The sequence below is a fragment of the Zeugodacus cucurbitae genome, chromosome 6, assembly GCF_028554725.1.
Source record: "Zeugodacus cucurbitae isolate PBARC_wt_2022May chromosome 6, idZeuCucr1.2, whole genome shotgun sequence".
NCBI lineage: Eukaryota > Metazoa > Arthropoda > Insecta > Diptera > Tephritidae > Zeugodacus > Zeugodacus cucurbitae.
This window is the reverse complement of record NC_071671.1, coordinates 48,999,567-49,022,548: the sequence shown is the minus strand read 5'-3', so window position 1 is coordinate 49,022,548 and position 22,982 is coordinate 48,999,567. Positions and strand designations below refer to the sequence as shown.

Sequence of the window (22,982 nt, the reverse complement as noted above, 5' to 3'; positions counted from 1 at the left end):
CAGGTGTCTTCTCTACTAGTTCACAGAATCGACTTAGATCCGTATGAAATTACTCATACTGCAAAGCTTAAATGAAGACGCATTAGCGTGAAGTTGGCTGCAATATTTTTTCGATATTTTTCGACATTCCTTCTTTTAGCAATTATTTAAAAATTATATGGATACACTGTATAAATTAAGACTGAGTATATAATCCAGAAGTTAAGTAGGCTATTTTCGAACAAAAATCAACTGAATTAACCGTTTGTTCGAAAGGAACATTCTGTAGAAATACTACGAGAGGAAGGTAGGCACAGTAAACGGGAAAAGAAACAGCTCGGCCAAATTGGATCGACCGACTATATCAATAAATAAAGCAACACAAATAGTAAGTTTAGTAGAGAACAACGTTACGTTAACAACATCCAGCACGGTACAAATATCTTAAGCGTCAAAATAAAACAGTTGTGGATGATCATATTTGATAGAACATTAGTCAGAGACTGGTTTTGCTTAAAAGTTTCGGTATAATTTGTAATTCTTGGTATATTTACCACTTAATGATCTCTCATTAATTCTCATCCGTAACTGACTTGGAATTTGAGCAGTCTGTCTCTGAATGAATAATGAGAAAACATTTTCAAAAAATTCTCAAACATTTAGATGCCAACTTCAAATAAAGTGCTTTAACTAAAAAAAATCTTTCAAAATATACTGCAAATAGTAAAGGTTACCAACTCATCCTAGGAGTTTCGAACAACAAAAACTAACCTAAAAGCAATGCGCAGATATTCTGCATGCAAACTATGCTATTTATTCTTTCAACCAACTTTATCATACAGTTTGCCGTCTAAACACTTGCCAACCCTACTACATCCATTAAATCTGCTAAATTTCTAAAACGCACAACACCAAAGTCGACACATCTTCTGTTTTGACGCTGGCATTCTGTTTTGATACGCAATTGCGAGCTAAAATTTATGCATACTCCCAAAAAATTGGTACACTATAATTTGGCTATTTAGTTGTGGTTATTTTTTTATTTTCTCATCTTCTTATACACTTGTGTTTTGCCCAATCATGTTGGCATATATGTATGTATGTATATGTGTGTTTCGTGTGTGTCACACTCACCCAGTAGCAGTAGTTTTATATCTTTCGCAGCTTGTATGCCATCCTCTTTGAGATTCCTTTCAATCAGGCGACTCCTGGCGGCTGCGGCCCTCTCCTCGGCAGACTGTGCGCAGCCCATGGTGCGTATTGCTTCCACGCAAAACGTTTTGAAGGTCGTTTAAATCGGCCGTGAGCGGCCGAAATCACAATACAACAAGGAAATCCAAGTATATTCAATGCGTAGGCACGAATAAAATGCAAACAAATTGCATGCAAATATTGTTTTACTTTTTTCCGACGCCTAAAAGCACACTACACAAGTTGGTTTATGGGCGATTTGCTTGATTTTTTTGCAATTTTTTTTAGGATTTTTAGCTTTTATGTGCTAAACAGCGTGTGCGTTGTTGTTTTTTTAGTTTTATGTGTGATTTAGGTTTATAGCAAGCACTTTCGGGGATACCAATTGACGCCAAGCATCATACACATGTCACACTTTGTTGACTTGTTGACTTGTTGTTGTTGTTGGTTTTTGCGTTTAAAACACAATTTTTTCCACTTAATAATTAATAACAGCACAAATTTGTTTTATTTTTAATTAAATTTTAATAATTTTCTTCAAAATTTTTTGCTGTCAAACCGTTGCTGACAGCATTTTCGCATCACATTTGCTGCGTTACCGTTGTTTTTCAGCGCTAAAATTGTTGACAAATAAACTGCACAGTTAGTTTGAATGTGGAAATTGGCATTGCTGCTACGCACGAGCGCTGTGAGTATGCAGGAATTTTTCCAGTCGACGCAGGCGGAAATTTCGAAATTTCGAACTCGAATTCGAAGTTGAGTTTAGCAAGCTGGAAAGGGTCAGTTTGACATTTGTGCGCTTTTGGCAGTAATATTTTATAAATTGCATGCGAAAGTATGTGTCTACAGTGCGTGGAGACACGAGAGAAATAGCAGAATTTTCGCAACCTCCAAAAATCGAGTGAAAATGTGCGTGAGCGTAAAACAACTGTTTATGCCTATGTTAATGACATACACTGTTACATACTCTGGAATTTCGGGAATAGCAAAACGGGAGTGACTTTCAATTAATTTCAATTTTTTCAAAATTAAGATTTTCGAAATTGGTTTTATGAAATTTTTTACAGATTTTTCCTCAAGCAAAAATTAAATAACAAACAAACAACAATCATTCTTAGATGAAAAAAATCCACCGCTCAACAAACTCAGCCTTCATTTACCCGTAACTCTCCATAGCATATGTGTTGTTCCACGAAAAGTCTCCAGCAATGCAACAGCTACTATTGTCAAGCAGTGAGGCAACAAAAAAATCAATCGCAATCACATTACTCGCTTTCCACGGTGCTCCAGCCCAGTCCTTTCAGCGTGAAGGTTACTACTCCACACAAGTCTAAAAGCTATAGCCTGCACACAGGGGTGCTTCAGTGAAGAGAGTAGCACTGTTTCGCATACAAGTTGCCATGCAATCGCTTACTACTACTAATTACGGTACATACGAGCGAACAATAAGTGTACGAGCAGCTATGTAGACACTTCGCGTGACTGACAGACGTCGACGCAACGCGTTCGGAGAGAAGAGATAGAGTTGAAGGGAGCACTACAAATTTGCATTAAATACCCAGTGTAAAATGTAGGATGAACTTCGGATGTGAGGTGTGGTATATCATGCCAATGATTAGGGAAGGATAGGTGAGAGATTTGGATGGTTTTCAGAGATTAGAGTAAGAAATGAGACGAAGTGATGCATATGAATCATATGGTAATTTCATTGGACCCCTAGGGTTTGGAGCTCATGTAGAAAAACCGGGATCTTTCCATAAACCTCGATGGTAATCACTCTGTTGTATATGATCACGAAGCAATAAAGAGAAAAATATCTCTTCGCGTGACTGAGAGCATCTGTGGTATCATTAGGTCCTAAACTCGTCTGATGGTACTCAGTTTCAGAAGAATAAAGAAAATGTCTAAGCCGAAGTCCTTTTTGGATATGATAGAGCAATTTTTATGGATTTCCACTAGATCTTTTGGATCTTTAACATTATTTTGAAACAAAGAAAGATGGTTTTCGAACTAAGTAAATACTTGTTCGGACAAAATACCAAAATGTGTCGAGAAGACAATTAATAGTACCATTTTAGTATGATTGACAATAGAAAAATCGATTTTAAGGATTAAAATTTAACTGGTAGTTCCATTGACATGAATCTGGATCAATAAAAAACGGTGTGTGAGTCTTCCCTAAAACTGACTCTGGTGCAAAACACGAATATTTCCCGAGCTAAGAGCTATATATGAGGCCCGAACTCAACTCTTCTACTTCTAATTAAGAAAATTTTGTATGCAGAAATTACAGAAATAGGGTTTTAAGATTGTTTCTGTGGCACTATATTCCAAGTGCTTGTTCCTGCATTTTGAAGAGAAATATTTCTCGCCAGCGATGATACTTCCCAAAGAAACGCAGCGACGATCTCAACTACTACTAGGTATATCAACAGTTATGTGAGTATATTCAAATGAAATTTTACACACTTGTTATGCTTTGCTTTCTACGAAGTACTCGCTCCTTGCCTGAGCAACACTGCGCTAACCGACTGCTTGACTGGTTGGCTGATAAGTGAGTGAGTGACAAAGTTGGAGCGCGCATACGAGTATTCAAGGAGTGCGAATGTGAGTGGACGCAGCAGAGGGTAGTGAGCGTATTAGAGGTTGTGTAGGGGTTGCTAGAGTCAAGTAAAGCAGCGAGTACTACTACAGCTATGTGTCGATATGAGCGAGTGTTTGCTGGACGTTTGGGCGGTTGGGCGTTCGTTTGGATTGCTCACAGAATTACGTGCTCCAGCAACAGAAGCACCAGCAGCAGCAGCAGCAGCACAATGACACTGTATAATTTTCACAAATCATGAATCACTCGAACATAACGCGTATAGAGAAATTGTAATGCAAAGGAAAAAAATAGAAAAGAGGAGTGTTGTCTTTGAGTTTTCTTCACATATTTTGCTGTTAAAATTTTGCGTTTTTGCGCACAAGTATTATTCAAATTTTGTTGTTGTATTATAAAAAATTAACAAAACTATATTTTTGTATTATTTTTGTTTATTTTGAATGATTTTTGAAAGCACTTTGTTCAGTTATTTTTAAAGAAAAAAGTTGCAAGCAGCTGCAAAGGACTTCATGGTCTACTCCTGTAGCGAGCTCACACACACTGCACATATTCTTCAACTAAATGCACACCAAATAACGGTAATCTATTAATTTTTACACACGCCAACCTTTTTATTTTTCAATTAAATTTTAATTTTATTTTTATTAAATATCTTTCACACAAAATTTTTTTTTTCACATTGCTACACTTTTTCACAGATTTTTTTCCATCATCATCGTCATACACGCTTTACACTAAATTGACAGCGAGCGATTGACCGAGAACGAAGTGAAAATTGTATATGTTTCGTTAAACGATGGCAGCGGAGCAGCAGAGCAGCGCGCTGAGTGGCGTAGCGTAGCGTTTTGTGTGGAGCCGCCCTATTCGATAGGCACATATGTATGGAGTGGCCGTATGAATGTATGTGTATGTGTGTGTTACAGACAAGTGGAAAGTGGAAAGGCAGCGCGGGTTAACAGTGCGTATACGGAACGCAGTGAATATACAAACATATATGTACATTCATGAAAGCAAACCGCGCATGAACGAAATAAAGGAATATACGAAGACACGAAGTTGCAAAGACGAAGTCAACTACATGGCTACTGGCGGACAAACGTTGGAGAATATGAATGTAGAAAAGCTACAACTACATTTTCACAATTTTCCATTACTCAATGGCAAGGCACAACTACAAATAAACTTAAATACACACACACACATACATACATACATACGTATATGTTCATATAAATTCATGTATTGGCACGTAATCGTATAAACATCCGATCAAAGTGGCGTTTACTTGAAGAGCAATGAGAAGTACCAGAACAGTAATAAATATATATATCTATACATACAAATATAGTCATAGTCATAGAGTCACACATTCATACAACAAATTCACTTGCAGCTCATAAACAGCCCCTAGCGTCAGCTATAACAGCTGCCACATTCCGTTTATTTGATGATCTGTAGCAAATCAGACGGCTGAAAGGCCTTTAGTTTGACGCTGGAAAATTGGAAATTCGAAAAGCCAACGACGAAAAAATTGCGCTCAAATGCGAGCGTGATTTTCTACTCAATTAATTTACTGTAATTCATACAAGTTACGCACTTGTGCACGAGTTAAGGGTAGACGTGTAGAGCTTAATAACGGTAAAGACCGAAATTTTGTACCAAGGTTGGGCCGTGGAGAAACTCTGTTGCTAATTTTGACCCTACCCATAAAATATTAAAAATATGTTAAATTTCTTGTATCGAAGTTCCAAACCCTAGTTGTAGATATGGTATGGAAGTTGGCTAAAGTTACTGATACCACAATGATTGTAAATATCAAACGAATAACTGTTTCTTATGACTTGTTTTTGGAGGAAATAAAATATTTTCACCAACTCAATAAAGTGCAAACATTTCCGGGAGCCCGAAATTAATTTTCCAAAATTCCGAATTTAAATTTAAAAAATAACGGTATTTTTAATACTTCTATAGGTCGAAAACCTTTCAATTCGGGATCCAAAAGTTTATTTTCAAAAACCCGAAATTCTCAGTTTCTTATCTTAATCGATTTCGAATATATATTTCTCTGTCCCGAAATTGTTCCAATACCCCGAAATTGTACTTTCGAAATCAAGAAAATCGAAATTTTTCGAATTTTGCCATTCATAATCTTTTTAAGCCCAGAAACTTTCGGGATCCGGAAATTTTGAATCCGGAAATTTCGATATGATAATCGAAATCACACTGTCGATAGACATATTCTTTTCCGGTATTAAAATTCAAGAAGTTGGATTGACTGCCTACTAGTAAAATCTCTATGATATGTAGTATCTTTAGGAAATATCAATCTCTATGATATGTAGTATCTTTAGGAAATATCAATCCCTGAGACAATATCGAGAAAGATTAAAACTTGGTTAAATATATCAAGGTTTACATAATCGTGGTTCCCAATCAATCTTAAAAGGTTATCGAAATTCGAATAGCTATCCTGCTTAGCTATAATCAAGTACAACGTTTATTAAAAGCTCCTTACGAATTCAATAGGTTCCCTAAAGTGTTCTTCAGGTAAGAAATTTAACCTACCCCAATGTAGCATCTACTTGGAATATCGTTTATCGACCACCAATAGTTTATATCCTGTAATAATAAGAAAAGAGATCTCGAAGCCGTAAAATATTAATTGAGGATCAAGACTATTACTCTAGTTAAGATCTTACAAAAAATACGAAAGGTCTAAGTTTTTAAAACAATTAAAAACCATTGCGTTGGCAACTCTCAATTCGAAGGGTGTTGCGCGAGAGTAACTTGTCAGGGTAGTGGTGGCAAAAAGCAGTTGCTGAGCGAATGGTACTCACCACCCAACTGAGTACACTGCTAATAGCTTTCACACTTGCCATTTGTGCTCTTTGAATAGCGCATGTGCAATAAACACTCCCAGCTGGAATGCTGGATATGCCAACCAGCCAGCCAGGCAGCAGCAGGTTGTGTACCTCACACGCTGGATATATGGAATATAGCCGAACGAACATATGGAGAATGCGAGCACTCGTATGTATGCAGTCGAGTGTTTGCAAGTGCGTAAGCAGACGCACGAATCGAAGCATAACTCATCAGCAAATATGATTTCGGGAAGTAGTAGGGGTGGCGCGTAGAGCAGCTAGAAATATGATTTTCGCTATTTTTACACATACACCTATTATTTTATTGCCCATTTTTTATTTATTTATTAAAGCTTTAATGAAATTTTCCGCTGTTCAAACACTAGTTTTCGAGGGAAGCGCCAAAGTGTATGTCAGCACTGGCCGTGTGCTCCGCTCGTGGTAGACTTCGCAGCTTTAGTTGGTCAATTTATCATTTAGTCATCTATCAAATTGGCAGAGTTTGTGTCCTTCAATCGGTTTTATACGTTGAAGTGAGTATTCAGTAAAACTACTATGGTTGAGCTTGGAAGGGTGACTTTGCTACTTTATTTATTTATCTGCTTTTGTTATACCCTGGAACGATTTATTGTGCGACTTTAATGTTTTCTTAATGAGCAAAAATGTAGGATCGGACCGCAGTGCATATATTTTACAGAAATTAAATTATTAGGGGTCGAAGGCCGAACCAAATTTTCACGATTTAGTCCTTTTTCAAACCATTAGCTGTTAGAAGACTCACGACTGTCTTTCGAATACATAATTAATTCCAATACTTTCAGATATGAAGAAAAATTCCCATCCGCATCACTAGCGAAGTCCTTTACTAGGTGATGAGACCCTAGACATGGAATGAGGTTGGCTCCAATCGGATGATTTCGATAATGGCATTCAAAAACATGAATTCAATAATAGATTTAACACCATGAAACATGGAAATGTCTTTCAAAAGCAATTATTTCAAAATTGTATTTTCGAAAACTAATCGTGTAGTACATAACCTTTGAGTTTGATGCTTGAAATTCTTTGAAAAGTAGAATTAGAACGTATAATCGAATATCCGATATCCGTACGGGTTATCCATTGGCACGGCTAAAATTCGCATAATTTGATACCCGATGTTATTTGCTTCTCACCCGATTTTTTTTTTGAATTTTCGAAAATATTTTCGGATTCTAGTTATCAATATTTTTTAAAGTTTTTGACGCATTTATTTAATTTTGTCTGAATATCGAAATATCATATTTGAAATATTACATTCGAAATATGTTTTCCAATATCCGAAAAACTGAAATTTTCTCAAAAAAATTGTATATCCCGTGTCACCCGAACCTACTGTAGCCTTACTCATTTTTTATGCCCATCGTTTGACTTAACTCGAACGGCACATTTGACGTATTGCGCTCATTACGACTCGCTACTTAGTTCCTACACATGTTGGTATGTGTCTCAGAGCCACCATATGATGTGACCACTTTGTTGCACGGTGGCTCCGTGCGTTGTGATTGATTTGGTTGTTGGTTCAGGCCATACGATATTTGCTGACAACAGCGATTTATTCCACAGCATTTGACATGAAAGTGGGTCTGTATGTATGTAGTATGTATGATTTGTGCTTAGGGTGGGAGAGCAATGCGACCAAGTGGGGTTAATAAATATTTTATGCTTCTTGCTGCTGTCCATCCGCTGCTGTTTTAAGCTGAAAATTGTTCGCATGTCATAAAAAATCATGCATACCATCATACCATTCCATAAGTTGTGAAGCTTTGTGTATGGTAGAGATGCTTGAGTTCCAGGAAATCGTTTTGCACTAGAAAGCAATAAAGGCAGTATTGTATTTAATTGAAAAACTTGATGACAGATGAGACATTGAAATCTCAAGTGCGGCCATCAGGTACAAATGGCCTCAACAAATTAATTAAGTTTCATCGAAATCGATTGCTCCACTCACAGCGGGCTCGAATGTTGGCCAGCACGTGCAGCAGCAGAGTATTCCCATGAAACAAACAGGAACTATAGGAATGAGTAGAGCTTTATTCATAACAAAAACTCGATCGAAATCAAACTTCATATTAATGCTGGGAGGCTTTAATAAGAACGAAAAGGCAACTCCACAACCAAAAAATTAATAAGATAATGATAAAATGTACTCTATTGAAAAGTTTCGTGTGAGATTACACAGCTTCTTATATGTAATAAACAAATTTTTTCCGAACATGAACTCAAAAATAGTCGATAAGACTTCAGACCCAGCATTTATAATTGGATAATTTTCAACCGAATAGACCACGTCCAGCACGGTTTGAGGGCCGATGGAACCATCGGTCCATATTTCTTCAAAAATGAAGCGAATGAGAACGTAACCATCAATGGCGACCGTTATCACGCTATGATAACCGACTATTTGATGACTGGAATTGAAGCTCGTGATCTCGGCGACATTTAGCTTCAACAAGACGGCGTCACTTCCCACACATCGCAACAATCAATGGATTTATCGAGAGAACACTTCGGTGAGCTGATAATTTCCCGTTTTGGGTCGGTCGATTGGCCACCAAAATCGTTTGATATCACATCGTTAGACTTTTTCCTGACTTTTCCCACATCAGGTCTTGGAAGCAAAATATCACGCGTGTCATTCACCAGTTACCAGTCGAAATGCTCGAATGAATCATCGGAAATTGGACTCATAGACGTAGCCGCCAACATTTGAAAAAGATAATCTTTAAAAAATAAATGCCAAAGTTTTTTTTTAAGTAGGGAACCTCGAAATGGATCAGCCTTCATTTTGATCAATTCTAAAGACAGCTCTGAGATCATAATAGCAAAAATCTTTACTTTGTCAAGTTTTTTTTTTAAAGAACTACTTTGAGCAGCTCCAGTCGTCTGATCGGAGCTAAAAATACTTTTGTTGAGTATTCTGACACCAGAGCAACCGTATAAGAATAACGGACCCAACCGGTGTCACTGGTCTATTGGTACCTTAACTTGAAGAATTCTTAACATAAATAAGAATATACTACCAATCTAGTACAGTTTTATGATGAGAAGACCCATCCTTAGGCAAAAATTTCTTTAGGTTCTCTTATCTCTTTCTACTCAAACGCATGGGTGACCAAGGAAAACAAGACCAAAACTCTGCTGTCTCCGAGAAACATAATTAATGCGATAATGGCAACATCAGACACTAATGGATCAGCTAGCCACCAAAAAAACACTATTTGAAGGTGATAAAATGAAAAAATTCGAAACTATCGCAAAACTTTCATATTTAATAATTTCACCATAACCTCAATTAGCTTGGTCATTCTGCACATTTTCACCGAAAATCTCATTAACAATTTTCCGTTATCTATTTCGCCAATTTTATTGTTATCGCGCTGTTTAATATCGATAATCCATATGGTGGCAGCGCAGATAACAAAGAGTAAAGCAGAGACGAGCAATGCAAGATAAAAATAGCAGCAGACAACAACAAATCCACCTACATGTTTAAGCACACAAATAGACATACGTGTCGTTCTGCACACATAACGGTACATATATTCATTTCCGGAGATTGCATGCAAAAATTGCGGTATATTGGACCATTAACGTTTGAAAAATAGTTTTTTTCTAATCAAACAAGCGAAATTAAAGTGTACATATGTGTGTGTGTGTTTAAATGTATACCGTTATGTATGTATGTGTTGCCCCAAAATCGAAATATTTAATTCGCAAACTCGAGAATGGCGCTCAATTGACTGACTTCAAATGTCTTTCAAAGTGCCATCAAATAGACAATTTCGATTCGTATTTTGTCGGTTTGTGTTCGTGTGTGTATGTATGTATGTAATAAATATTTATTTTTTTAAATATTTTTTTTTTTGCTTTTAAATCTTACTAAATTGCTTTAGCGAGCAGCAAAAGTCAAGCGGCCAACATTGCCGCTGTCAAAGGCGCTGATGAGTGACAACAACTACAACGGCAACACCACACATCTATGCATGCATGGTAAGCAATATGACAACAACAAAAACAAAATAAAAGGGCATGACAATAACGGCAAAACTGCAATGCTATTAAGTGGAGAATTGACAACTCTTGTCGTTGTTGTTTGTTGCTAACACGGTTGTGTTTTTGTACATTTGTCGGTGGTCGTTCCAAAGTGCGAAGGGTTGACCATTCATTTATGTAGGTACATATGTATGACCGCTATGCGTACACCACACAATTGATGCCATAACCGGGACACAACTACTTGACTTTTCAATTAAATTCTGTGATCGTTGATTTCTTGTTATTTTTATACTCTCGCAACGAAGTTTAAGAGCATTATAGTTTTGTTCACATAACGGTTGTTTGTAACACCCAAAACTAAACGGGAAGAGTTAGAGTTATATGTATATACCAAAGTGATCAGGGTGAAGAGTGGAGTTCAAATCCGAATGTCTGTCTGTCTGTCCGTCCGTCCGTCCGTCCGTCTGTGCAAGCTGTAACTTGAGTAAAAATTAAGATATTTTGATGAAACTTGGCACACTTATTTCTTGGCACCATAGGAAGGTTGCTTTCGAAAATCGGACCACTGCCACGCCCACAAAATGGCAAAAACCGAAAACACATAAAGTGCCATAACTAAGCCATAAATAAAGCTATGGAAATAAAATTTGGATTTTTTGAAGGACCGCACTATGAAGGGGCATATTTGGATGTAATTTTTTTGGGGAGGTGGGCGTGACCCCGCTCCCAAATAGGTTTTTTGTACATATCTCGGATAGAGCTATATAAACCAAACTTTCTGCAGTCATTTTTTTTAGCCAATTCCTTATATAGTCCAAAAATTACAGAAATCGGATAATAACCACGCCCCCCTCCCATACAAAGGTTAGGTTGAAAATTACTAAAAGTGGGTTAACTCACTAACCAAAAACGTCAGAAACACTAAATTTCACATAAGAAATGGCAGATGGAAGCTACACTCAGATTTTTTTACAAAATGGAAAATGCCACGCCCTTTATGGGTCAAAAACCATATCTCAGGAACTACTCGACCGATTTCAATGAAACTTGGTTTGTAATAGTTTCCTTACATCCCAATGATATGTTGTGAAAATAGGCCAAATCGCTTCACAACCGTGCCTACTTCCTATATACCAGAACTTTGAAGACAATCTGAATCGTTTACTTTACAATATATAAAGTAAGTACTAGTGAAGATATCGATGCAGAGCTTTGCAAAAACTACTATGTTTATAGTGTGGCAGCCCCATTCTAAAAATCGCCGAAATCGGACCATATGTTTTCAAGGCCCCATATATCGAACATGAGGACCTCGGTGCTTCCAATCTTATATTAGGGTTTCCAACTTTCAATGGACTTTATACAATATATATGACGCATATGTGGGTCAAATTGTGTATTATATAATATAAATACAGTTAAATAAATAAATTGCGAGAGTATAAAATGTTCGGTGACACCCGAACTTAGCCCTTCCGTACTTGTTTATTTTTATTTTTATGAATTTGAAATTTACATAGTACATTTATTAATTTAGTTAGCTTTTTTCTACATTTTGTTCAAAACTTTGTTTTTATTTATTTGATCTTTGGCTTTGCTAAATTATGCAATTTGTGTGCCTTTTGTCGTCACATCTGTGGCACAGTTTGCATAGGAAATGTTGCAAGTGGAATATGTGAAAGCAAAACATGAAATATATTGATGTTTATGCAAATTGGTGGTAATTTAATTGATTGTTAAATGTATTTTATTATTGTTATAAAATCGAATGACAAAAAGAACTGAAAGATGGCTTAGGTAAACACAAGAAATACTTTTTATTTAGTACATAATAATTATAATAAATAGATATATATTTTTACTAAAATACTTAAGGGGTCAGCCATTGACACCTCATCTAACATCACGTGTCCAAGAAAAAGGTCTTGCGGCGGACATCATACCACATGATTGGTTCACCTTAAAACAATAAATCAAACATATCTCGATAGTACATGGATAAATCAAGTTAATGAACAAAGGAAAAAAATAATGAAATTTGAATTTTTGACAGAATTTACCCAAAAATTCACTTTTTTGGTAAAGTTTTCGCCATATATTGGTTCGAAAAAAAATTACAATAAAAATATAAAAAAAATGCATTCGTCCATTAACTAGATATTGTTATTCCAAAGATGTGTGCAAAATTTGAACAAAATCGCTTCATAACTTTTTGGCATATCGTGTCCACCGACTTGAAAAATTGAGTTTTGAGATAAACGCGTTTAAAGTTTTACATTACGTACTGAAGTGGACTGATGGGTGGAACTTCTAAAAGGTATATGTCTTAGAATGTTACTCGGATTGCTTTGCATATTGCACTATTTATTAAGACACATTTTTTTTTTAATTTTGAATTGTTGAAAACCACCCAACCCCTTAAGTATTCTATCCCTCAGTCGTTTTGTATACTTGCCTTCCTCTATAATCACCCCAAATCAATATGTACCCCTAAATGTAGGCAACGTTTTTTAACAAAGTCACAAACCATATATGTATCAAGTGAATTTGAAAAGTAGAATACCAAAACCTTCGAAGAATTGATCTAAGTCTTAGTCATTATCAGATACAATTGTTTATATATATATATTTTTGATACTAACTGTCTATATTCAAATCATTCTAACGTTTCTTACTGTCATTTTATACAAAAATAACTGTATTAGTCTTTTCGCACAGAAGTTAATTGATTAATTAACCGATCGATTAATATGCTGATTTACATCGATTTACCATACAAAAGAAAAACCTTAATTTCTTACATTAATTTTTAATCGAATCTAAATCGAGTTGAAACTGGAATGTAACTCTGTTGGTTGTTATCCATGCTGTAAATTTAGTTGTGGTAATTAATAGAATAACAAACAGCTGATGAAACTTACCAGTTATAATAGCTGATCGTTAATAGCGTTTTTAGACAGGAGCTAATAGATCAATTAACTGGCCTCTGCTCGATTTAATCGCTTATTAAGATCGATTTACCATACAAAATAAAAATCTACATTAATTTCTAATTGAATTTTAATCGCCTTGAAAATCAAAAACAACTCTCCGACAAAGACGTACGATATACGTTCTTTGTCTGCGATTTGCTGAATTTTTTTATACAATCATTAATCAGCTGATGAAACTTACCAACTTTTTATGAAAAGCAAAAACAAAAATGTATAAGAGCTGATCGGTTATCGAGCAGCCGGCAGTATAAAAGGCAAAAAAGGGGTCTGAATAATAATTTTATTTGATCAATTAATTTGGCTGTCTAAAAATGCTATAATCGGGTATCCGGCTGTACGAAAGGCGAGAACTGGATTCTCAATTATAATGAGAACAAAAATTCTTATTTTAAAATTTTGAAGGCAAAAATTACCTTTTAAGTCAAACTTTAAAATGTCCTGATTGAAAATTGTAAAATTTTCAATTAGAAATTGGAATTTAATACAGTGAAATTTCCCAAAACGGAGGGGCCTTATTGTCGGACTGGGAGGTAGCCGGATAAAAACACTGCGATGATGGGTGTCCGGTTATGAGCAATATCACTGTATAACCTGTTATTGATTTACTTCGCAATTTAGTCGCAAAATCCGCCAAAAATATATAGATAGGAAATAACTTAAATCGAATAGACTGTATCCAAGACAGTTTTCAGCTATTCACAACCATGGAGTGATTCCAAAAATTTAAGACAGCGATCACTTACTAATGTTGTAGTACACTTTGAGTCATTTTTGCCCATTGAAAGCATTATAAGTGAATTATAGAACTATTTATGACAAAAGAAACCTTCAATCTTTATGATACCAAAAATACCATTTTCAAAGAACGTTATTGAAAAGACTTTCCATTTCAAAAAGAGAAGTGCTTGGATGAGTATTAGATCAGTATAATTTTATCAGCAAGAATACAATTTGAAAGCAAGGTTCTTTAAAGAATATATGCAGACTGGAATTTGGTTTCTTGAGTAATTATCTCTCTTTTTTATATTAAAATACATCATGTATGTATGTATGTTTGTATAGATTCTCGAATAAAGCATCCAAAACCAATGTGACATTTTCACACACATACACCCACAAACAAACTACCAAATTAGAAAAAGAAAGAAAAAAAGAAGCAGATAAGCAACGTAATATCCTGCACGGCATTGCCAGCACAAAGAAATACAAGCAAAAGCAAATTTCTCATTTGATTAGTGCGCCCATCCTCTCCATCACCAACTCACTCGTTATTACATTTTTTTATTCGCTCACTCGTGGAAAATTCGTTACTTCCAGCTGGCTTCCCTTGCCACTTCCAGTCAGCATTGGAAAATTACTTCATTTACATATAAAAGGTTATGCTATGTATGCATTAGTTGCTAAACGCTTAAACCTGAGAGTGCGAGTGTTCGCATGATATAACAGTTAATTGTGTGAGCGCTATTTTGTCACGAGTGTGCCGAAAGCTTTGGATTTTATTAGCATAGTTTTCGGCGCAATGCGCAGTTGTTTTGCCAATTACAATGAAATATTGAATGAAATGTTGCCAAATTGTAGATATGTATGCATGTATTTAACGTTCAATGAACACAGTCACATGGGGATATCACATATATATTTATATGATATATATGGTATATGGTGTGAGCTTTGTAAAGCTACATGAATTAGAAAGAAGTGGTTAGTTATTAATTGTTTGCATGTTAAACTAAAGGTAGGATTGCAAACAATATTCGTAGAAGACATTTCGAGGAATTACTTGGTAAATTAATTGAATAATGAATGGATGATTTTATGGAGAGAATTCGAGGAAAGAAAACATATTCAAGTGAAAAATATAAGTTTTGTAAATTTATAAACCATTAAAACGAATCGGCTCCTTCCTCTCATTATTTTACAGTCAAAGTTTTTTTAACATTTAGATTTTAGACGGGTTAGAAATGATGGAGAAGGGAGGACAATGTAAAACGGTGATCATATTTTAACCGGATGTATTGTTTGGTAACAATAAATAAAAAATAAAATAAATAAATAAATTGTAGTTCCAGCATTTTCCATTGTACTATTGTTACAACAAGAATATATCAACAATTAAGTTTATAACCGGTCTTGGAATCTCTGAGCTCGAAATGCTGCCAAGACTTGTTATGTTTTAGAACTCGATATCGCTGGATAGTCGATCGGGATCAATATACTTGAATGTATAATCCTATATATTCTCCATTAACCATAAAATTCAACTATAGAGATATCGAAAAAACCTCAAAACCTCGACTGAAATGATCTATATTAGTCTAAAATATCCTTATGTAGGCATATCCGCCAATCAAATACGAAATAAAGTACGAATAAGGCCTATAACAATATTGCTTTAAGATACTGGAGAACAATCTTGGTATATATATTGGCGCCGACGAAATTGAGCTTCATTAAAGAAAGCTTAATTTTTATAATATATTTTCTTTGCAGAATTTGATAACCGTTCAGGAAGAAGCCTCTATATAATATTTCCATTATTCTATAAATATAGTAGTATAGGTGGTTCTATTATATTCGAATAGGTCGAGCATACATCGTAATTTTTAGGTCTACAACTTTGCTTCTGCCGTTTTCCAATAGATGTCTCTAGGGTCAAGCACTGGTTGATTAAATCGATTAAATCGTTTTATATCGATCTTGGACATTTGTGTCAACATTAACCCAACAAAATATTTGTAGAGATCTGTTTGCATCCCAAACTTATTCTCAACTGTCAAAATGCCACTTTTTGAGCCGAATTCTCGACATTTTCACGGAATACGCTTTTATACCAAAAAAAGCCTTAAATTTAGAAAAAAAAAACGGCGGAAGCAAAGTTGTAGACCTAATAGATCTATTGATCGGAGAATCCAAAGGTTGCTCAAATTGTAATTTCTGGTAGCCGGGACACTGAAAAGGTCCTGATCAATTAAAAATGAAATTAGTATCTTATTAAAGACATACATATTAAAAGTTATTATCCTTCGAAATATACAAAATTGCTTTGTTAATATTGTTGTAACCTGTACAGCAACACTGTTTGAAGACCAACGTATTTGTCATCCAACGAACAAATGATCACCACCTATGTAGTTGTACTAAAGTACTTTTTCCGTAAATCTCGGCAACCATAAGCAGTTATTTTCGCAACAACTACCAGCAAAGCAAAGCTTCCAACGGCATATTATGCCTAAGGGTACACTATTTTCTTCTGCTTAACGACATGTTTACTAAATGTGAAAGGCAAATTGCTCATCTAAGCCAAATTAATTTAATTTATTGATTGCATTAAAATGCAGAAAAAAATTGCTGGCAAACTTATCCTTGGCATTTACATATACTGTATGGGTACTTACATAATATAAAATACAAGCAAGCACATAGAAGCCATTGTTACATAATTTATTTATAGTTGAACCGATTTAGCGGTAATTGCCATCAATATAAACTTACATACTTGTAAGTATATAGATATCTAGTATATATGATGTATGCAAACTTACGAGGTTGGTACGGTTAGTCGACGGATTTTTAAGTTATCGAAAAAGTCGGTAGGTGGAGCTGATGTCGGAACATTTGTAGATTCAGTATTTATATTCAATTTTTATTATTTTTCCAGATATTATATATCTTAGCTAGAGGTATCGCCCAAAACAATCTAATCATTGACATTTTTATATATTAATAATGAAAATCTTTTTGTTTTCCAAGAAAGTTTGACACAGCATAGTCGCCTGTCAGTCACTCCCTGTCAGGACTAAAATCGAACCCTTACTCGGATATGGGTCCCCAGTTTATGTCGTGAACTGAATGGAAAATGGAGAAGTGGCTTGAAAAGGACTCTGCTCCTTCTTCTTCTTTACTGGCGTAGGCAACGATTACGTGGTTTTAGCCGAGTTAACAATAGCTCAAACTTCGATTTTCCTTTAAGCTGTTTGACATCAAGTGTATCCAGGTCCTTTTCCTCCTGGTCTTACCAACGGAGTGTACGACTTACTCTGCTTCCACCGGTAGGTACTGCATCAAACACTTTCAAAGCTGGAGTGCTTTCGTCCATTCGGATATGACCTAGCCATCGTAGCCGCTGTCTTTTTTATTCGCTGAACTATATTCACATCGTCGTATAACTCATACAACTCATCATTTTATCGTCAGCGATATTCGCCGATGCCAATGTTCAATGCACCATAAAACTTCCGCAAAAAACCCTTCTCTCGAAAACGTCCGTCTCATCGGATGTTGGCATCGTCCACGCTTCTGCACCATAAAGCAGGATGGGCGACTTGTAGAGTTTGGTTTTGATTCGTCGAGAGAGGACTTTACTTTTCAATTGCCTACTCAGTCCAAAATAGCATCTGTTGGTAAGAGTGATTCTGCGTTGGATTTCAAGGCCGACATTGTTATTGGTGTTAATGCTGTTTCCGAGATAGATGAAATTATTTACAACCAGAAGAACTCTTCGACATCAAAGAAGCTTCTTCGCCAATCCAAGTTACCAACTTATCCAATCACTCTCGTTGATCACACACAAATAATTGTATGTAAATCATATAAAATAGCCTGAAGAGCGCTTAACGCGCCTCGGATCCAACACTTCACCGTTGACGAGAAGACAACTATGTGACGAGATAGGCCTATAGCAAACAAGAACACCAAAAAAAAGTTGCGCATCCTGCCGCATCTGCACTATTTAACACTTGCTTTTATCACTCGTTTTTGTTGTTAATGCTTTTATTTTTTTTGCCATTGCCGACAATAAGTTTTAGCCTGTTCAAGCGCGAACAATTACCAGGGCATACATAGTAAAACTCTATAGATTCTTATATAATATATGCAACACTTGTTGTTGTTGCCAAAAAGAGTTCCTATGCAGCAACAGGAACAAGAAAAAGGGAAATAAAAATCGTTCAGTTGCAACAGTTAAAACAAACAAAATAAGCAAACAAGTTTGGTGAGGAGGAGATGGCGAGTTGCACAATTTGGTGTACGTGCAACAGAAGCAACCAGTGACGCCCACTCGGGTATCTATGTGCACTTGAAGGTGGAACCGGTAGTTGTAACGAGTCAGTTGAGTGTTTGCTGTTGTTGCGAACTCGATTTTGCCTCGCTGTTGATGTTTGTAAATACCTACTTTACGATTCGTCGTCCTCGTGTTCTCGGTTGTGTAGAATTTAGAATTTTGTCTCTGCTACAGTGATTTCCATTAAATATGTGCACACCGTTTAATATGGTATGCAAGTAAAATAGCCCTGTTGGGATATGTTGGCGACTGGGGACAATAATAAAAACCGAGGGAAAGAGCATCATTGTTGACTGTTTTCAATATGTAGATGACAGGTATAAAGATAATAGTTGACAGTTGTCAGCTGGAGCTTAGTCAAAAACAAGCACAACCTGCCAATAACATTCATTCAGGAGCAATTGGGAAACAGTTTTAGTATTGAATATGAGGTCATGTTGAGACAGTCGTCGTAATCCCGCAATTGGTTTTTTATCCGGATGAAGACTATCAACTCAATACCATTCCGCAGATTAAATCTTACCAACAGGTGCTACTTTGGTATCGGTAGGCAATTCAGAAGCAGATCCCCTTCTCGACGAACAAAAATTACGTTCTATAAGTCTCTCATAATTCCCGTCCTATTAGACGGCGCAGAAACATGGACGATAATAACACAAGATGAGAAGGAGAAGCTGGAGCATTCGAGCGAACTGTTCTTCGCTAGATCTTTGGAGCAGTCCGTGCGAGCGAGGAGTACCAAAGAGCATGGAACCATGAACTGTATGAGATCTACGACGGCATGGATATAGTTAAGCGTATAAGAATCCGACGAATGCGCTGATTAGTCCATGTCGGACGTATGGAAGACGATGCTCCAGTGCTCCTTCGATCCTTGAATGGGCACCCATGCATCCAATGGTATGACCAAGTGCATAAAGACCTGTCTGCACTTGGGATGTACAACTGACGTGAATTCGTAAAGGATTGAGGCCACTGGCGAAGTTTTGCGTTTCCAGCACAGACCGACCCACGGTTGTAGTGACAAAGAAGAAGAAGAAATAAGAAGAATATTCACGATCAAATAATTTATACGAAGTTTCAGGCTTTAAATTTCAAATTTCCAACCGGGTCACCAACTGCACCTATACAACGGTATGAGCAAACAAGTCGTTCGCATTAGATAACCGACAGTTCGCCGAGTGCAACGAGTACTTAGAGTTCGACAAGTGGAAGTTACCGTACGCCTAAGTAAACACACACACAAATGAAGGTGATTTTGGTGGATGTGGCGGTGTGAGTGGGCGGAAGTGAGTTGCATTGCAATCAAGCAAGTGGAAGGAATTTCCTTCTGCTGAATGAGCACGTATATGTGTGTTTACGTGGTGGGTGTGTGTGTGTGTGTGTTGCACTGCAACTTTCTACAAATGTTGTCAGAGCGCCAGACAAGGATTTTGCCTGCCAGAGTTGCACGAAAAATAAACAAAAAAGAAAACACAGGAAGTGGGCAGATAGTAGGCGCGTATTTGCAGGGTTTTTGGACGTAATATATGTAGATACACACACAGAGGCACAAACTAGATATTCAAACAAGTGCGCCTGCAATCATACACACATATACATACATACCTATATGTAAAGCTAGAGGCTTATTCATGGCGGTACGCTCGTGTCATAGTCAAATGACATTCATGAAGCCGGGGATTAAAAGCGATTTACTAGTGGAAAACTACTATGAAAGTACAATAACAACAATGAGTTTGCCAACGAAAATGGCAAAAGCTCGAAACAACAACAAATTTACTGAATATGTTATTACTTTTCTAGCAATTACACGATCCGTTCAAACATAAACACGTTGTAAGTACTGTTATTCACGATGTAATGCACAATGGCGGGGTATACCATGGTAACCAGATACTATAAATTAGAATTTTGTGAATAAATGTTGCTATGTGTACTAATAAAGACGATATATTGAATTTGTATTATTGGCTTAAAGCTATAAGGAGACAACTTTGGTGATGAAGTTACATAAGATGTGTTTTCGAACAAATGATAAACCTAACCTCCAAATCTGGTTCAACTTTCGAATAAAGGAAATGAACGGACTCGGATTCTAATTCGGTCTACGACTTTCAGCTTATCAGAATATTCTAAAATTGTCGTTTACGCGTATAACAATAACAAAATCTAAAAGAGCGCTCCGACCCTAAAGTAAATTCTACGACTGCTAGAAAACCATAAACTACCGCTATCTTGCTATGATTTTGATATGATGATGGCTGTAAGTTATAATTTAAGGTCCAATTTAAGAAAAACCTGCAGATATGTTAGGAGGAAAAACTGAGGGTATTGTCTTCGGAACAAGGGTTGCGGAATTGTAACCTGGTTCATCTAAGGAATGGGACCTAGTCGGCTTACTATCTGCAATACATGGTCTAGAAACTCGAAACGAAGTTCCAAATCGATCATTTATTTATGTAACGGAATCATAATCATCCAGTTATTTTGGTCTTGTATAGTAGCAGATGATATCAATTTAGATTTTAATACATTTCCAAACATCACCGACTGACTTTTTTCCGAACCGACACCATTTAGCGAATTTATAGCATACCCTTAGGCGGTTATCGAGTAGAGAGGAAGGCTACTGAAAAATATATGTGGATCTGTCAGTGAAAACAAATATTATTTAACGTATGATCACTAAGGTGACTCGGATAAAATGTGGGATTAGAATAGATCCAATTAGTAAAGGTCTAAAGGCATTTTAGACAGATAAATAAAAATAGTTTTGAAACAGACTACTTGCCATTTGATGGCAAGTCGCAACCAGCGGCATATGGAACCCAAAAATAACCGTTCTCACGTCAGTGGTTCTATATAACCGAAACTGATCCAGATTCTCATCCGGCCAAGGTCTATCAAAGCGGCAGCGTTCCTCAGATTATTTGGTGAATGTTGAATAAAACAACAACAACCCTAAAAATATATATGTATGTACTTCAAAACGGTCCCTCAATGGCCTACGAACTCGGCAACATTTCTCAAAAGTGTTAGAAATATTTTCTACCACAAGACAACGGGATATATAGATGTGTAGTATGCTACTGTAGGGAAAATAGCATAATAAAAGCATTGCTCTAAGATTTTAACTTTTTAGAAGGTTTATTTGATCTAAAATAATGCAAACGTAAGTAAGTAGGTATGTAGACTTACCCAGTAGCAAGAGTTTGATGTCTTTTGCCGCCTGAATGCCATCTTCTTTGAGATTCTTTTCGATTTGCTTTGAACGCTGGAGGGCAGCACGTTCCTCGGCTGATGTGGTGCAACCCATTTTCTTTAATATATAGAGATTTTTTTGTGGTTAGCGGAATGAACTAATCAAATAGCTTCGATTAAAGCGAAATTATTGCAATGCAATTTTATTGGTGTAAAGCGCGCGTTTTGTTGTTGAACACAAGTTGTTGTAGTTTTTTTTTCTTTTCACTTTTTGCCGACAAACGTATACTGCTGTTCACTTTGATTATATTTGTTGTTGCTTTTGCGATTAAATAGTGTTACTTATGTAATTATGGGTTTTTACGAAATTTATGTATGTATATATTTCACTTAATATTTAAGCTTTTTGTGCGGTTCGTTCTGCGTTCTCGTTTAATTTAAATTTTTTATATTTATTATTTTTATCGTTTAACACATACACAAATTCGCTGCACTACACTTTTTGTTACTTTCTTTATTTTGCGCACTCACTTTACTCTACTTTCATGCACATATATTTATATGTATGCGTTTGTACATATGTTTATATTCAAATATCGTTGGGTCGTTTCATGGACATATCATTAAATCACTAGGCGAAAATTGAGTAAACAATGATTGTATGCATAAAATTCCACATTAAAATGAAATAAATGCAAAATTATAGAATAACAACATCGACACCAACACACACACACGCATATATCGTACATACACAAACAGACTGGGCATATGGTTTTATGGCGTTGATATCCATAAATTACAAATTGTCATATATACATTTTTGCATTTATTGTATGTGTAATTTGTTCAAGTATTGACATTTTAACTTCATTCCTTTTTCAATACAAACACACACACACACGCAAAAATACACATGTTATTCAGTTTATATTTATTGCATAGTTTTGTTGTTTGTTAAATTAATTTCACTTCAATTGTCTAAAAAAGCATTTAGAACGCGTTCAAGCGAGGCTTACATTGCGAAATCATTGTTTTTGAGATTTCAAATCGCG

General features: G+C 36.0%; 1 protein-coding gene across 4 annotated transcripts in view; it reads right to left on the bottom strand.

The window, feature by feature from the left end:
- Positions 1 to 22,982, bottom strand: part of LOC105217747 (G protein alpha o subunit) — a 79,790-nt gene that overhangs the window by 53,687 nt on the left and 3,121 nt on the right. For 2 of the 4 annotated variants that reach the window (XM_011192903.3, XM_011192902.3), the window contains exon 2: positions 21,925 to 22,558. In XM_011192903.3, coding sequence (XP_011191205.1) covers positions 21,925 to 22,042 — 118 coding nt within the window. In that variant the 5' untranslated portion in view covers positions 22,043 to 22,558. Of the gene's footprint in view, positions 1 to 1,113; positions 1,785 to 4,379; positions 4,533 to 21,924; positions 22,559 to 22,982 lie in introns of those variants that run through there. The other 2 variants (XM_011192906.3, XM_054233019.1) reach the window with 2 other exon arrangements.